The following is a 17,147-nucleotide window of genomic DNA, read 5'->3' on the forward strand; positions in this document are numbered from 1 at the left end:
CAGAAAGTATTATAGTTAATGCTAAAGCTTAAAAAAACACAAACGGGGCGGGGGGGGGGGCGCCTGGGTGGCTCAGTTGGTTGAGCATCTGAATTTGACTCAGGTCATGATCTCACGGCTCGTGAGTTCGAGCCCCACGTCGGGCTCTGTGCTGACAGCTCAGAGCCTGGAGCCTGCTTCCAATTCTGTGTCTCCCTCTCTCTCTGCCCCTAACCCACTCGCATTCTGTCTCTCTCAAAAATAAATAAACATTAAAAAAAATTTTTTTAAATAAATAAATTTAAAAAGCCCACACAAACGTTGTCAATTCCATTCTACTAGTCCATCTTCTGAAAAACAAGTTTTACTAAAATCACTACTCGAGCTCAGGGTAAAGGCTTCACAAGTATGAATAATTAAGGAAACACTTATGGTTAGAAAATGTATAAAACCACCATTAGACTATATGATAGCAACACTGGATACACATACATTTCTCAAAGAAAACACAGCCCCAAGTGAACAAAACTGAGTCAGAAAGTTGGCAAGCATGCCTCACTTAACTGATGTAATGTTATTGCTCTCATTTAAAATATCCAGAAGGTAACTTCATATCATTTTATGCTGCATTTTGAAATATAAACATGACAAATTTAAGTAAAATCAATCCACACCTAAAAGAACAAAATTCAAATTATCGAGAAACTTTTTATTAACATTAAGAGTTAGCACATGTGGCGATGGTTGCCAGGCATTATGAATGCAATTACTGCTACCGAATTGTACACTTAAAAATGGTTAAAATGGCAAACTTTATATGCATTTTATCACAATAAGAAACACATGAATGGGGGAGAAGAAGAGTTAGTATATTTTGCAATCGTGTGTCCTTTTCATACAGTCAGTTCAATATCCTTTGGTACTTAGATAATTCACATTGTAGAAGGCTAAAATACACCGGTTAAACGTTTTTTACCTGAATTTCCATTTCAAACATTAATCACACAACAGATACTCCAAAGTAAAAAGCTCAAACAGCTGACACATTCACAGCATTTGGGGCATAACAGCAAAAAGCATTTTAACATTAGACAGTCTCACAACTCCAACACCATCACTCTTTGAACTTTTTCTTCAACTATCATGCAATAACATTTGTGAAATCTAGGTTGTAACTTAGGTCAAAATTAAACTAAAAAAAACCATTTGATCTATTAAACATAGATGATTTAGGAGTTCAAAAGTCACTCTACATTTTTAAAAGATCATAATGCAACTAACCTTTTTCTTCCTCAGTAATTTTTCTCTGAATTTATTAGTGATAAATCCCCTTGGGCCAGCAAATCGTAAACGCTGATATTTAGCTTGAATGTATAAGCTCTTCTGTACTAGGCCTGATTTATAATGGGGCTGGAATCTGCCACCTCTAAAGTTGGTCTGTAAAGAAAAAAAAAATTAAGTGTAAAAACTACAGCTTCCAAATCTATTAGTGTAAGAAATGGGGAAATGTCCGGTACTCTTGATTCTAGGCACCACGTATATTAAAAAGGAAGAGGTTACTGATGGTAATAAAGTATGTTTACCTCAAACTAGCCTCCTAGTTTAGTTTATATAATGATTTTTTTAAATTTACATAAAAGCAATTTTTAAAACTAAGTTAAAAGTTTTGAAATTCTTGGGGCATCTGGGTGGCTCAATTGGTTAAGTGTCCGACGACTTTGGCTCAGGTCATGATCTCACAGTTCGTGAGTTTGAGCCCTGGGTTGGGCTCTGTGCTGACTGCTCAGAGCCTGGCGCCTGCTTGGGATTCTGTGTCTTCCTCCCCCAACTCCCCCCCTCCCCCGACTCGCACTCTGTCTCTCTCTCAAAAATAAACAAACATAAAAAAATTGAAATTCTTGAAATTTATCATGTAAAAAAGTACCACTTTCAAAACCTTATCTAATGTGCTAAAGTTATCCTTCTGGGGGCACCTGGGTGGCTCAGTCAGTTAAGCGTCCAACTTCAGGTCAGGTCATAATCTCACGGTTCAAGGGTACAAGTCCCACATTGGGCTCTACACTGACAGTGCAGACCCTGCTTGGGATTTTCTCTCCTTCTCTCTCTGCCTCTCTTTCTCTCTCTCTCTCTCTCTTTCTCTCTCTCTCTCTCTGTGACCAAATAAATAAATAAAAACTTAAAAAAAAAAGCTTCTAGGGGTGTTTGGGTATCTCAGTTAAGCATCCAACTTTGGCTCAGGGCATAATCTCACAGTTCAAGGGTACAAGCCCCACACTGGGCTCTGTGCTGAGAGCTCAGAGCCTGGAGCCTGCTTCAGATTCTGTGTTTCCCTCTCTCTCTGGCCCTGCCTATCTCTTTCTTTCTCAAAAATAAACAAAACATTTAAAAAAGGCTTCTAGGGGCGCCTGGGTGGCGCAGTCGGTTAAGCGTCCGACTTCAGCCAGGTCACGATCTCGCGGTCCGTGAGTTCCAGCCCCGCGTCAGGCTCTGGGCTGATGGCTCAGAGCCTGGAGCCTGTTTCCGATTCTGTGTCTCCCTCTCTCTCTGCCCCTCCCCCGTTCATGCTCTGTCTCTCTCTGTCCCAAAAATAAATAAACGTTAAAAAAAAAAAATTTTAAAAAAGGCTTCTAAAATTATCCTTCTGATTCACAGTGTAATATATAAAATCCCCAATTGGGGGAGGACATTAAATATCAACATCTATTTAAGAATCAAAAACTCTCTAGGGGCGCCTGGGGGGCTCAGTGGGTTGGGCGTCCAACTCTTGATTTTGGCTCGGGTCATGATCTCACGATTCATAAGACTGAACCCCATGTCAGGCTTGGTGCTGCTTGGGATTCTCTCTTCCTCTCTCTTCCCCTCTCCAGCTTTCTGTCTCTCTTTCTCTCTCTCTCTCTCTCTCTCTCTCTCATCTCAAAATAAATAAACTTTAAAGAAAAAAAAAATTAAAAAACTCTCTTTATTCCTGTCAGTACCTTCAAAAGTCAATCTTTCTTTACCATAAAATCCCATTACAGCAAATGTTTTCATGGTAAGAGTTTACACTGAAAAAGACCATTTCCTGATCTGCATACTGCCCAGTATTATAAGACACATAAGAGGACAAGGAATATTTGTTTGATTTCCCTGTGGTGAATGTACAAATGGTATATTATAACAGAATAATTATCAAACCCAAATATAACCCTGTTTCCACAATTAATGAACAAATGGGTATGTTGTGCATAATGAAGCATAATAGTTTATTTAAAAAAGCATTTATGCCAGGCCTATTTTCCAATTATTTTCTTAAGCCTACAGAAAATTCAGGTAAAAAAGAATTATAATGAGACACAACTCTTTCATTAAAACTATCTGCACAAACTTAACATATAAGAGCTAATCTTGAAATTTACACTGTCCGTTTTTACATATCTAACAAAGTGATTACTATCTGGCTCTGAATTAGTCTAACTCCTGTAAAAAACAAATTTTCATGAAATGGTTCCTTTTCTTAGAAAGGATGACTTCTCTCTATTTTACTGTCAAGAATTATGAACTTCTAAACAATCATGTAACATTACACAGCTTTAAACGATTGGTCAAAAGGTTTTTGTTGCATATATTTTGAAAAACATTTAAAAATAATTAACATTTAAGAATTTCCCTTAAGAAGAAAGGGTAACAGGAAATAGGCCTTGCAACGATCTTAGAAAAATACTACAATCAACTATATCTGACCAATGAGAAGAAAAACATGTAGGAAGCCTAGGAAGCACTCATACGGGATAGCCCAGTTATACTGCCTCGAAGTTAAACAGACATCACATTTTCAGTTGGTTTTATGGCTCATGAGTCAAGATACTAAAAGATGGTGTAAAACATGTTTACATATTCTATGGCCACTGCCATAGAATATTTTTGAAAAAACCTAATGTCACCTGTTTTTAGGTACATGAAACACTGGCTAAAAATGTTACCTACACAATGCTTTCAAATTGTGTTACTGCAAATGAAAACAATCTTTGGACATCTAGAATTATGTCTCTCAACAAGCCAGGCATTAAAAGAGGACCACTCATAACTCCCTCCTAGTCTATGGTTTGGGGACAGTTTATACTACCTGTATGCTAATATTAACTTCCTCCGAATGAGCTAACCAGTCTATCAGGTCTGCCTGCTACTTTCACCAAAAAACCTAGATTATTTTCCTTTCTTTCAAGGGGGAGGGGAAAAGACGCTATAGAGTTAAAAATATTAATGATGTACCTATTACATAAGCAGGAAATTTAGTCAAAATGGATTTAAAAGCATGTCAACTTCTGAGAACAAGGAGAGAAATACAGCACTTCACACTATAATTCTTATTCCATATATCTGTGTGATGAGGTGTTTTGAATAATCAAACAATCACATTAGACATAGCTGTACAAATCACTAGGATGTGATGAAATAGGCTTGAACAAAGCTTGCTGGACCAGAATCTTTCTGAGATGATGCAGAAGGCCTCTGAGGGTTGTACACCTATGGGCAGGATTTTTCAGTCTGTGAACCTTGGAGAAGGTTCACAGAGCTATGCATTTACACCTTAGAGGTAAAGGGGCAGGCGTAAAGGGAAGGTCTTGAACCTTGTCTGCCTCCTCATCTAGAGCCACTTCATCTGTGTCTGTTTTATGCATTTGTGCTTTCCATATAATATTTGAAAAAGGATTCCACTGGTAAAAAAAAAAAAAAAAATTGAAAATCAAGTTCCGAGGAAAAAGGTTACCATTAAACTGATTACAGTTAACTATAAATGTATGTCCAGGAATCTTAGTGTATAGTCACTATTTGAAATATCACAAAAGCAGCTTTTAATTTACTAACACTTAGAACATTATGTTCAAAGCATAAACCCAAAGCTAGAATTAAATGGAAAATAACACTCAATACCTTAAATGGTCTTCTAAAGCTTGTTGTGTTTTGACGGTTTCCCTCAGCTCCAAAGGGTTTGTGAGTAATGACGTCTTTTTCCTGCATGGTATAATTCTGCATGAAAAAAGCAGGAGTATGAGTTAATATACTTTAAAGTTTATTTTTAAAATTTCATCTTACCATTTAAAAAATACGAGTTTTGGGGGCGCTGGGTGGCTCAATTGGTTAAGTGTCCAACTCTTGACTTTTGTTCAGGTCATGATCTCAAGATTTGTAAGATGGAGGCCTGCATAGAGCTCTGTGCTGACAGCTAGGAACCTGCTTGGGGTGCTCTCTCTCTCTCTCTCTCTCTCTGTCCCTCCACTGTTCACTTTTTGTCTCTCTCTCTCTCAACAAAAAAAAAAGCATTAAAAAAAATTCAAGCTTTGGGCAGAGGACTTGAATGCACATTTTTCCAAAGAAGACATCCAGATGGCAAACAGACACATGAAATGATACTCAACATCACTCATCATTAGGGAAATGCAATTCAAAACTACAATGATATATCATATCACACCTGTCAGACTGGCTAACATTAACAACACAAGAAACAACAAGTGTTGGCAAGGATATGGAGAAAAAGGAACCCTCGTGCGCTGTTTGTGGGAACATAAATTGGTGTAGTCACTGTGTAAAACAGTATGGAGATTCCTCCAAAAATGAAAAATAGAAATACCATATAATCTAGTGATTCCAACACTAGGTATTTACCCAAAGAAAATGAAAATACTAGTTCAAAAAGAGATACATGCACCCCAGTTTATTATAGTGTTATTTACAATAGCCAAGATATGGAAGCAACCTAAGTGTCCATCGATAGGTGAGTGGATAAAGAAATGTGGTCTATATACGATGGAATATTACATGGCCATAAAAAAGAATGAGATCTTGCCATTTGTGACAACATGGATGGACTTAGAGGGTATGATAGTAAGTGAAATGAGTCAGAGAGAGAGATAAATACCTTATGATTTCACTTATATGTGGAATATAAAAAAATGAATAAACAAAAAAAAGCAGAAAAAGACCCATGGAAACAGAGAACAAACTGATGGCTGCTAGAGGAGAGGGGGTGAGGAGATAGGCAAAATGGATGAAAGGGAATGGGAGATACAGGCGTCCACTTATGGAATGAGTAAGTCACAGAGATGACTGTGCATAGGGAATATTGTCAATGGTATGGCAATAATGTTGTATGGGGACAGATGGTGGCTACACTTTTGAACATAGCATAACATACAGATTTGTTGAATTGCTGTGTTGTCCACCTGAAACTAATTTAACACTATGTCAACATACTTTGATAAAAATATTTTTAAAAATTTTTAAATAAAAAACACATTTTTTAAATGAAGATTTAAAATATTTATTTATATTTGAGAGAGAGAGAGAGAGAAAGAAGGAGAGAGAGAGAGGGCACAAGCAGGGGAGGGGCAGAGAGAGGGAGACAGAATCTGAAGCAGGCTCCAGGCTCTGAACTGTCAGCACAGAGGCTGATGCCAGGCTCGAACACACAAGCTGTGAGATCGTGACCTGAGCTGAAGTTGGATGCTCAATGAACTGAGCCACCCAGGTGCCCCCAAAACACACATTTTAAATGTATAGGATTGAGAACACAAAACATGTAGCACATACCTTAGCTGTAGGAACATATACATATCTTCCTTCACATAACCCATGCTAGCCTGTGAGGGCCTAGTTTAATTTATGAATATGAGAACAATTTAAAAAATATTCCTATATAACACAAGGCATAACTTTTAGAAAAATGACCATACGTTTAGTATTTATTCAGGCATCCAGAAGAGAACCAAATCCATTATTATCTGGAGTTGCTACAGAGTTCCTACTGCCTAAGAAGAAAACAACGGGGCCCATTCTGAAGTTTCTTTTTTTCCAAAATCAAGTCTTATAACCTTCTTTTAAAAACAATTTTTTTAATGCTTATTTATTTTTGAGAGAGAGAGAGAGAGAGAGAAACAGAGAGCGTGCGCGCTAGTGGGGGAGGGGCAGAGAGAGAGGGAGACACAGAATCAGAAGCAGGCTCCAGGGTCTGAGCTGTCAGCATAGAGCCCGACATGGGGCTTGAACTCACAAACAGTGAAATCATGACCTGAGCTGAAGTCAGATGCTTAAGTGACTGAGCCACCCAGGAGCCCCAAGTCTTATAACCTTCTATTTATTCCATTGGCTATTCCATTTGCTGTACTTCTCACAAATCTTCCTCTTTCACACCTTTATCTCTTCCTCCAGTTTCATATAAAACTCTTTTCACAGTAGTCATCATGAATTTATATCAAGTATATAAATTTGAATAAGTGCATAATCATACATATAATGAGATGAGACTTTGGGGGGACCCTGGTAGGGAGGGGTGTATTTTGCAAGTGAAAGGATGTGAATCATTGGGGCTCAGCAGAAGGACCGTACCAAACAGCTTCTGATCAGGCTCCCAATGCTCCCCACCTTCTAGTATCCAGGCCCCTATGTCATTCCCTTCCTTTGAGTGTGAGCTGGACCTAGTGACTTGTGTCTTACAAATGGCCGTATGACAGAAGTGACAGAACATCACTTCTGAGATTACATCACAAACAGACTCTGGCATCCAACTTCCTAGCTATCGCTTGCTCTCATTTCAAAAGCCGGCTGACATTTTTTAAAAATGTTTATTTACTTTTGAGAGAGAGAGAGAGAGAATTCAAGTTGGCGAAGGGCAGAGACAGAAGGAGATGCAGAATCCGAAGCAGGCTCCAGGCTCCGAGCTGTCAGCACAGAGCCCGATGTGGGGCTCAAACCCACAGACCATGAGATCATGACCTGAGCCGAAGTCAGACGCTTAACCGACTGAGCCACCCAGGCGTCCCATTCATCTGACATTTTTTAAACTGCCTTATGAAGAGGCAAATCTTTAGAGACAGAAAACAGATGAGTGGTCAACCAGGGGTGGGAACAGGGAATAACCAAAAAAGCACGAGGGCTATTTCTGGGGTCATGAAATGTTATAAAACTGGATTATGGTGATGGTTACACATCTTGGTAAATTTATTAAAAAAAACATTAAATTTTATACCTAAAATGGGTGAAAGTTTTATGGTATGTAAATTATACCTTAATAAATTTGTACCCAAAAAATCTTGAGAAAGCTAGTACTATAATAAATGAAATAAAATCCTACTAAATCAGAGATAACTATTTCTTCTCTCATAATAAGTATAAGATTCAGAAGAACACTAACAATGAACAAGAGAATTGTAACACGTACTCAATGAACAGTTAGAAACATGGAAAGATGCTGGTGGTCTCTATATATACACATATATGTGAGGAGAATGGAGTGTACCAAAATGAAAAATTCGGAGCTGCATTCTTACCATGTGTGGTTTCTGAATAAATTTTCTAAAATTTGATTTTGTAAAACCTATAGGTTTTTGGAATTCATCAACATGAATATTCTTCAACCCTGAAAAACTGGAATGCTCATCATTCCTAATAAAATGAAAGAGAGAAAATAACGTTTTATTAGTTTACCTTTATCTAACAAATAAAAAAGAGAAATTAAATTGCCCCCTTCAGAGACAATCAAAGCAGCAAAACAGTTAAAAAGAAACAAAACAAGAAAACAAAACAAACCAAAAAAACATTCAAAGACTCCAAGATCTATCACTACTAAAATTACAAATGATAGTTATCAAGGCTAAAACCTTTATTTTTCAACAAACATTATTGAGCTAAGTTGAAAGTCAGCAATAGGGGGAAACAGTATTCCTTGGACCAAGGTTCTCACTCTGGGGTCCAAGGACAGGTGTCCTAGGGGGTGTCATCCCCTGAAACCATACGTAGAATGTGTGTTTTCTGAGGGACGATAACCACTGCTCTTGAGACTCTGGCAGGACTGGACGCCCCCTTCCTGATAGGCTCTTATTCATGAAAGCACCAGAGACAAAGAGTGTGACTGGCTCGGGTCCCCTATTGGCAGAGCTGAGACTTCTGACACTGCTGGGCCACAGAAGCGAAGGACAGCTCCCTTCTCCTGTCGTCACCATGTCCAGAGGCCACCAAAGCCTCTTCTCAGGCTGCCCGACCTGGGACGGAAGGTCCTTCCTTGGGATTGCCCTCTGACCCTGGGGCCTCATTTTCACAGCCCTCCGGCAGTCCTCTCCTTGTCACGTCCCACATCTACCCACAGTGTTCCTCAGACGCTTCCTGCTCTGTGGTGAACAAACTGCTCACTGTCTCGGCCTGCTTCAATCCCTTCCATGCCCCCCCCCCCCCCCACTGAACGTCAGGTTAAAATCCATACTCCTCATCATGATCTTCAAGGCCCTGCCTGCTGTGGCCCTTGCTATCTCACCAGCTGCTGTGTTCCAGTCTCCCCAACATGCACACCGAGCACGGGGAACATTTAGCGACCCACAGTTCCTAACACACCACCGTCTCTCCTGCTCCCGCAAGTCTGCAGGAATAATTCCTTCCGTTGTAATTTCCTCCCACTTAGGTCAACTTCCAGATTTAGCTCCACCTGCACTGTCCCAGGAAGGCTTTTCCTGACCTCCTGAAGCGGACTAGTACCCCTGCTACGTGCACACGTAGCATTTGGGAGTCTTCCCACGTATCGCTCGTGTTTGCCAGTGCCTGTCTTATGCAGCAGGGTGTCATCCCTTAAAAGGAGACACTGTGGATGGGTCATTTTGTGGCCCCAGCTTTGACGCCCAAACCTGACAGGGAACGGCCACTCAGGGTATTTTGAAATGTTACAAACTCTCATGTTCTGTCAAACTGCTCATGGTATGACAGTAAGTCAAAAGAGAAGGGTGCAAAGCTGGGATGATTTTTTAAAAAGGTTTATTATTTTGGGGGGCGCCTGGCTGGCTCAGTTGGTAGAGCATGCGACTCTCGGTGCCGGGGTCTCGAGCCTCACGTGGGGCCTGAGCCAGCCAGGCACCCCGAGGATGATTTTAATTACTTAAAATAAACTACATATATGCCCAGAAAAAAGCAAATGACAGGAAATGTACTAAATATTAACAGTGGTCATCTCTGACTCATGAAATTAAGAATGCCTTATATTTTTATTTGTATACTTTATATTTCCAAATGTTTGCCACTGACGTGTACTACTAATTTTATTAAGAAAACAATGGACTTTAAAAAATCCTCTTTGCAAAGCATATATCTGATAATGGAGTAATGTCCAGAATATATAAAGGACTCTTTACATCTCAATAATAAAAATACAAGAATCCAATTTAAAATACGGGCAAAGGATTTGAATAGGTATTTCTCCAAAGAAGACACACAAAAAGCACATGAAAAGATGCTCAACATCATCAGCCACTAGGGAAATGCAAATCAAAACCACGATGAGATAACATTTTACAGCCACTAGGATGGCTATAATTGAAAAGATGACCCCACCAATGTTCGTAATGGCATTGTTCACAACAGACAAAAGATGGAAACAAACTAAATATCCATCAACAGAAAAATGGACAAATAAAATGGGGTACACACATACAGTGGAATGTTAGTCAGCCTTAAGAAGGAATGAAAGTTTTTTAAAAACCAAATTCTGACACACGATATGACATGGCTGAAAACATATTCCGAAGTGAAATAAGCCAGACACAAAAGGACAATTGTTGTATGATTCCACTTATATATATGAGGTACCTAGAACAGGCAAATTCACAGAGATGGAAAGAAGAGAGCTTATCAGGGGCTGGGAGTAGAAAGGATGGGGAGTTACTGTTTAGTTGGTACAGTTTCTGTTTGAGAAGATGAAAAGATTCTGGAAGTGGATAGTGTGGATGGTTACACAACACTGTCAATGAATGTACTTAATGCCAATGCATTCTACACTTAAAAATGCTTAAAATAATAACATTTATTATATGTATATTTTGCCACATTAAGAACATTTCAACCCTTTGATATCTGTTTTGTGACCAGGCAAATGAGTGTGCACGTTGAAGAAACTACTTCCCAGACTGCCTGCAGCAAGGCATGGCCATGGGACTAAATTTTGACCAATGGTGCTGAAGTGGCATGTGAAAATTCCAGGAGGTTTTTAAAGAAAAGGCGAGAAGACGGACATGACGGCTTGGGCACAAACACCCATTCTGGACCATGAGGCAGACGCCATGTGCAGAGGATATCTGAGGAGCAGGATCTAAGGAGGCTGGTTTCCTGATGGATCCACCCTACCTACCATGCTCCGACGTCCTGACTGGACTCTTTTTCTACATGAGAAAGAAATAATGTTTCTCCTGCTCTTACAGTCCATTCTCTACCCAGCAACCGGGGTGAATCTTTTAAAATTTAAATGAGATTATATTTCTTCTTGAGTTAGAACCCAAAATGTTTCATAATCTCACTCAAAGTAAAATACTGAGTCCTCACGTCCTCCAAAGTCCTCTGCAGTTCGGCCTCATCTACTTACTCTCTTCTTTTCCCACCGTGTTATAACCTCATTGGCCTGCTTTCTGTTTTGTTTGGTTTTTGTTTTTTGTTTTTTTGTTTTTTTTTTGCTTTCTATTCCTTAAACAAGAGTAAGCGTGATCCTGCCTGAGGCTCTTTGCCTTTGTTGTTCCCTCCTTAAAATACTATCCCCTCAAAAAACCTTACTAATTCCCTAACTCTTTCACTTAATTCACATCCCTGCTCAATTAAAAAAAGAAATCCTACGTGCATTCCATAACCACCCTAGATAAAATCACACCACACGTATCACTCTGTCCTATTAAATTTCTTCTTCTGCCTTATTTTCACCTTTCACTCGTCAACATGTAGGTATTTATTTTTCCTACCATTAAACTGTAAGCTTGACAAGGACAAGGACTTTGTGTATACCTCTTCATTGTATGTTTTCTGTACGCCGTGTAGATAAAGGAAAATCTCCGCAGCCTGACGTCCCCTCAAAGTCTATCGATTCTATTTTGAAGCTGCTTTATCCCACACACACCATGCCAATGCATGCACATTGCAGCACGACACCTTGGTAGCACTGTATGGAACTTAGGAATGCTGGTTACAAGAGGGAGAAATAGTGGGTCAGGAGAAGACATGGAGATGTTAGAGTAAGAGATTGGTCAGAAGTAGGGAGAAAAAAAAAGAGAACGTGGTCTTCGAGATGAGACAGAAAGTCCTAGTGTTAGGCTTGCTTGGGAAAGATTACCTAAGGTATTAGGGAATAAATAGCAATCAAGGTTTAAATGTGTCGCAGTGTAAGTATCCTCTGTCCTATCTGCTTCTTTGCAAAGTCTTCACTCATTCAACAGCTCTGAGTTGAGTTCAAGGCAGTGGGGATACAGTGGTGAGGAAACACAGACACAGAGTCTGCATATAACTGTTTGAGGGGCAAAAAGATGACACAGGTGGGAAATTGCTACATCTTGTGCTTCACGATTTCATATTTCATTTCTTCTGAATTTCTACACAAATCTAAACACTGAGATGCCTAAAACGATTTCTGCAAAAATATTAATGAGGTCAACTTCAAAGACTGAATTTCTAAGACACAAGGATAAACTCAAATGCTTTTTCTTATTTTAAGAATGAAATCGAATTAGGATAAAGTTAAAGGTTCTAAATCATTTTTTTCTAAGTCACTCCTTTCAAGAAAGATGAACAATAAATAACAAGTGCTGGTGAGGATGTGAAGAAACTAGAACCCTCATACACTGCTGGTGAAGATGTAAAATGAGGCAGCCATTGTGGAACACAATGGTAGTTCATCAAAAAGTTAGACACAGAGTTATCATATGACTCAACAATTCCAATCCTAAGTATATCTACCCAAGAGATGTGAAAACATAGGTCTGCACAAAAACCTGCACATGAACGTTCACAGCCTCATAATTCACCACAGCCAAAAAGTGGAAAAGAACCCAAATGTCCAGCCCCCGGTGAATGGATCAACAAAACGTGGTTATCCATACATACAATGGACTATCACTCGGCCATAAAAGGAATATTCATGCTATGACATGCAGGAGTGTTGCAAACGACACGCTACATGAAAGAAGTCAGTCACGAAAGGCCTCACATTATAGGACTGCATTTATATGAAACATCAAGAAAAGGACAATCCACAGAGACAGAAAGTGGCTGCCAGAGGCTAGGGGGGAGGAGAAATAGGGAATGACAACTAATGCTTACAGGGCTTCTTTTTGGAGTGATGAAAATGTTTTGGAATTAGACAGTGGTGACAACTGCAGAGCTTCGTGAATATACTAAAAACTACTAAATTTTTTACTTTCAAAGGGTGAATGTTATGGCAAGTAATAGCTCAATTAAAAAAAACCAAACCCTCACGGCTCCCCTATGCCGCACCAGCCATCCAATAAAAATAAAATATTCCAACACAGCCAGCAAAGACATTCTGCAGAAAGACATCTTGGCATGCTCTACATAGCCTCCAAAGCTAACATCATAATACTTAATGCTGATGAGCTACTCTGCACCTCACACCCGTCGCTTTAGTTAATCTTCACCACCGCCGTGAGGTAAGTGTAATTCTCACCTCTAGTTTACATATGAGGAAACAAAGATTAAATAACTTGCCTAAGATCAGTCACATAGCTAGGTGTCTACAGAGCCAGGTGTTGAATTTAGGTGTAACTCCAGTGCTCGAGCCCTTTCTCATCTCAAAGGGGGAAGATATATTCTAAAGCATTAAAGCATGGTTTTTATAAAATGCTGATTATCTTAAATCTGTTTTTAAAATCCTCTTTCCTGGCACACTGAGTTTCTTACACTTGCTGAGTCAAGACAAGCATGACAGGAGCTTGTGTCACTAAAGAGCACAGTCATACCATGTCATATTAAGAAACTGGAGACTTTCACCTAGCAAGGGACGAGATTTTAATGATTTTATTTTCAGTTGTTTTATATGCCCCAACACACAGTTTGCTATCTTTTAATTAGTCCCAAACTTATTGTCAGCATAACGTCCAGTTTTAAACAAGCTCCATGTATTTTGACTAAGACCAAGTTAGCCACAGACTTGACGTAAAAGTCTAGTCAATTTGACACTAAGAAATATGGAAAGGGCATTAGCACTGGCCCTTCCTATTCATACATTCCTACTTTCTAAGAGATCTAAACGGTTTGAAGACCCTTGGGTGAACTGGAAATTTTGTCCTCTTCAATTATACCTCATAATCATATGGGGTCCCAGGGTTGCCACGAATTCCACATAGTTTTTAGAACTAGACATAAACTGGGGTCAATCTAAAAATACTCAGAGCCCCCAAAAAAGTACAGAGTTGGGAAAGAAAAACAACAATGTACTGACAATCAATTTGCCATACATGGCATAAGTACTTCGCATGTGGCAGTTCATTTAATATTTCTAACCTGTCCACATCATAAATTAGTTCTTCTCATTTTATAGAGGAGAAGGCTCCAGAAACTAAGCCAGTTTGCCTACGAGCATGCAGCTTGTCAAATGGCAGAGGTGGGATTCCAACTCCTATCTCCTCTATTTTCTAATACCCCTGCCTCTGCTTCATGGACAGACATCCACGAAGAGTTCTAAAAGAGAATTGTACTGACCTCAGGAAATTCTGTAATATTCGGAGAGTAGCAGAATCTAAAGGGCAGAACGTGTCAGAGTTTCAAAGAGATTGAGCCAAACAGTCCATAAACTGTTACATGCAAGTCCATAAACTTGCAGGTCCTGGTGCCTGCTAATATTCAAAGAGCCATTACACTCCTTTCTAGAATTACAAAGACCTCATATACTCACCTACCCCTTAGTTTTTGTTGTTTCAGTCAAACAGAATACGATGATCACTGAATAGCTTTGAAACATTTTAATAGATTTCACTTAAACATATAAAATAGATTTGAAGGATCAAATCCCTACACTAAAATGAAAATCATCACACACAAAAATTGAAAAATATGCTAAAACCAAAAGCTCCCTGATAATAGGATGTTTTTCATCTACTGATTACCTCTCTGCAGCACTAGCTATGTGAAAAATGTGCTCATCTTCATTCTGTAACCGTTCTTTTCTCCTTCTTTCAATGTCATGTCGTAGGTCATTTGGGTCTATTATTTTGACCAGAGTCTGAGGAATTTTGACAGAAGACAAACCATTCACATTACTGTTAGTTGCACAAAGACCGTATCTAATAAGAACCTTAAGTAAAAGTCCTAAATAAGTTACCTTATATTCATCTTAATGGTAGTGTAAATTGATTAAAATATTTTGAGACACAATTGACAATGCACAGACAGAAAAGTTCATAACAATGAACCAGGAATCCCACTTCTGGGGGTCTATCCCAAAGAAAAGGCTATCTACCCAAATATATCCAAAGTGCTATATTAAAAATCATCAAAAAATAAGAGCAACTTAAATGTAAAATAAATTTAAGGGAGAAGGGAAGAATGATTTTATGGTAAATTTCAGTCAAAGTAATAATGTACAAGCATTTGAATTATGGTTAATGTAGACTATGTGGAAGTCAACGTGAAAAAAACCCACAATTACTGAGAAAAGTTAATTAAAACTTAAAAAGCCTCAATCATAAAAAGTCATGGGGGAGCTCAGAGATTTTACATAAAAGCAGTATTATTAAGTAAAAAGAAGAGCCTCTAAAACTACATTTCTTATGATAGTGGCTACGTTAAAATGCCAGATGTAAGACTACAAGAAAAGATGATCAAATGATATTTTGTGTTAAGTGGTTGAATTAGAGGTGATTTTTCAAATTTCCTATGGGTTGATTACAGTATTTTGATGCATAGAAATTCTCTGAAAATAGCATTTATTCAATAAATGCTATCTCTATAAGTTCAATAAAAACTGTAACCATTCACAAGTGAAAAAAATTACATATTCTATCAGAAGTGTATTAAAATCCTTCCTCTACAAAAACATTTTACTCTCAATGAATAAATTAGCAGTTCTTTTAGAACTTGATATACTTCTAAAACGAGAGCCAGTTTTCTTCCCCTCCCCCCCAACTAGTTAAGAGAGTTTTTCTAATTAGTAAAGAAATGGGGGGCGGGGTGGGTTGAGGAAATGTTGGGTAGAAATTCAATGTGTGGCAATAAAAAAAATCAGTATTACTTCCATCATTTCGCTAGTTCATATTCCACAGAATTTTTCATACATTCTACAGTAATCAGAAGGACAATATCAAATGAAAGTAAGTTCCTCTGCATTCATTCCACGTACAATTTAAAAAAAAAAATACTCCACGTGACTGCTTTGGAAAAAATGTAGGTATCAAATATATTTTCCACAAGCCTTATAGTATTAAGTTTTGGAAGGAATATTAAACATTGTAACTATATGTCAATTTTACAAAGCTGTTACCCTTAGGGATTGTCTCTCTTAGGGAATATTTTTGTCTTTTGTCAGTGTTCTCTCTGCAACCTGGGCAAGTTAGAATCACTTGGAGAGCTTTGTAAATTTCAGGTTCCTGAGTCTCAATCCTTCTTTCTCATCTACTTTAACTCCTTTTTTTTTTTAACTCCCAATTACCAGTTCCCTTTTCCATCAATATGCCAACAATAGGATAGTCTTTCATCAAAAATTGTATTCACTTACCTGTTCTGATTCATATACCATTGTTTGTTTATTCTGAAGCTCAGCCAAAGACATATCTATTCTCCTAAAATAATAAAGGCATATTACAATTAAATAATCATGTTTATACACTGATACCTTGATTCCATTACTACCGAATGGAATTTGAAATAAAACTGGTATGTCCTGGAGGATGCAAAAGAAACGTGCTACCAGGTGGGTTTTCATGTACATGTCAGTCTCCCAGGACATACATATCCTGTGAACAACATCACAGTGATGCCTTAGCGGTTCTCAAATCACTAGCCTGGGTAACCTTAAACTTTGCTCCGGTGATCTACTTCATTCTAACATTGATTCAGCTCAGCTCGCAAGACAGCGCACACCACCTGCTCAGACAGGTGCCAGCAGAAGAAGGCATAGGTTTTCATCCGGCTGCCCTCAGAACAGCCATTTCTGACCACATGAAGCAACCCACGATTTCAATGGCTCGACAATTATCTTTCATTCTTCCAGTGATAACTTCAGTAGGCAATTACTATAGACACAGCAGAATCAAAGTTAGGTAGGTAAAGATTGTCAAAGTCCTCCACATTTAGACACTGCTAATCAATGGCTTTAATACAACCTATTCCATCCAAGTGCACTGACCCAGTACCTGCCTGGGTCAGTCCTGCTTTTGGGTAGG

At 38.7% G+C, this 17,147-nt stretch overlaps 1 protein-coding gene across 7 annotated transcripts in view; it reads right to left on the minus strand.

Moving 5' to 3' along the window:
• Window positions 1-17,147, minus strand: part of BCLAF3 (BCLAF1 and THRAP3 family member 3) — a 56,904-nt gene that overhangs the window by 9,686 nt on the left and 30,071 nt on the right. For all 7 annotated transcript variants that reach the window (XM_043571156.1, XM_043571157.1, XM_043571152.1 and 4 more), the window contains 5 exons: window positions 16,481-16,544; window positions 14,874-14,989; window positions 8,286-8,400; window positions 4,891-4,986; window positions 1,261-1,416 (listed from right to left, as the gene is read on the minus strand). In XM_043571156.1, the coding sequence (XP_043427091.1) occupies window positions 1,261-1,416; window positions 4,891-4,986; window positions 8,286-8,400; window positions 14,874-14,989; window positions 16,481-16,544 (547 nt within the window). The remainder of the gene's footprint in view (window positions 1-1,260; window positions 1,417-4,890; window positions 4,987-8,285; window positions 8,401-14,873; window positions 14,990-16,480; window positions 16,545-17,147) is intronic.

The sequence above is a fragment of the Prionailurus bengalensis genome, chromosome X (genome assembly GCF_016509475.1).
Source record: "Prionailurus bengalensis isolate Pbe53 chromosome X, Fcat_Pben_1.1_paternal_pri, whole genome shotgun sequence".
NCBI classification, from domain to species: domain Eukaryota; kingdom Metazoa; phylum Chordata; class Mammalia; order Carnivora; family Felidae; genus Prionailurus; species Prionailurus bengalensis.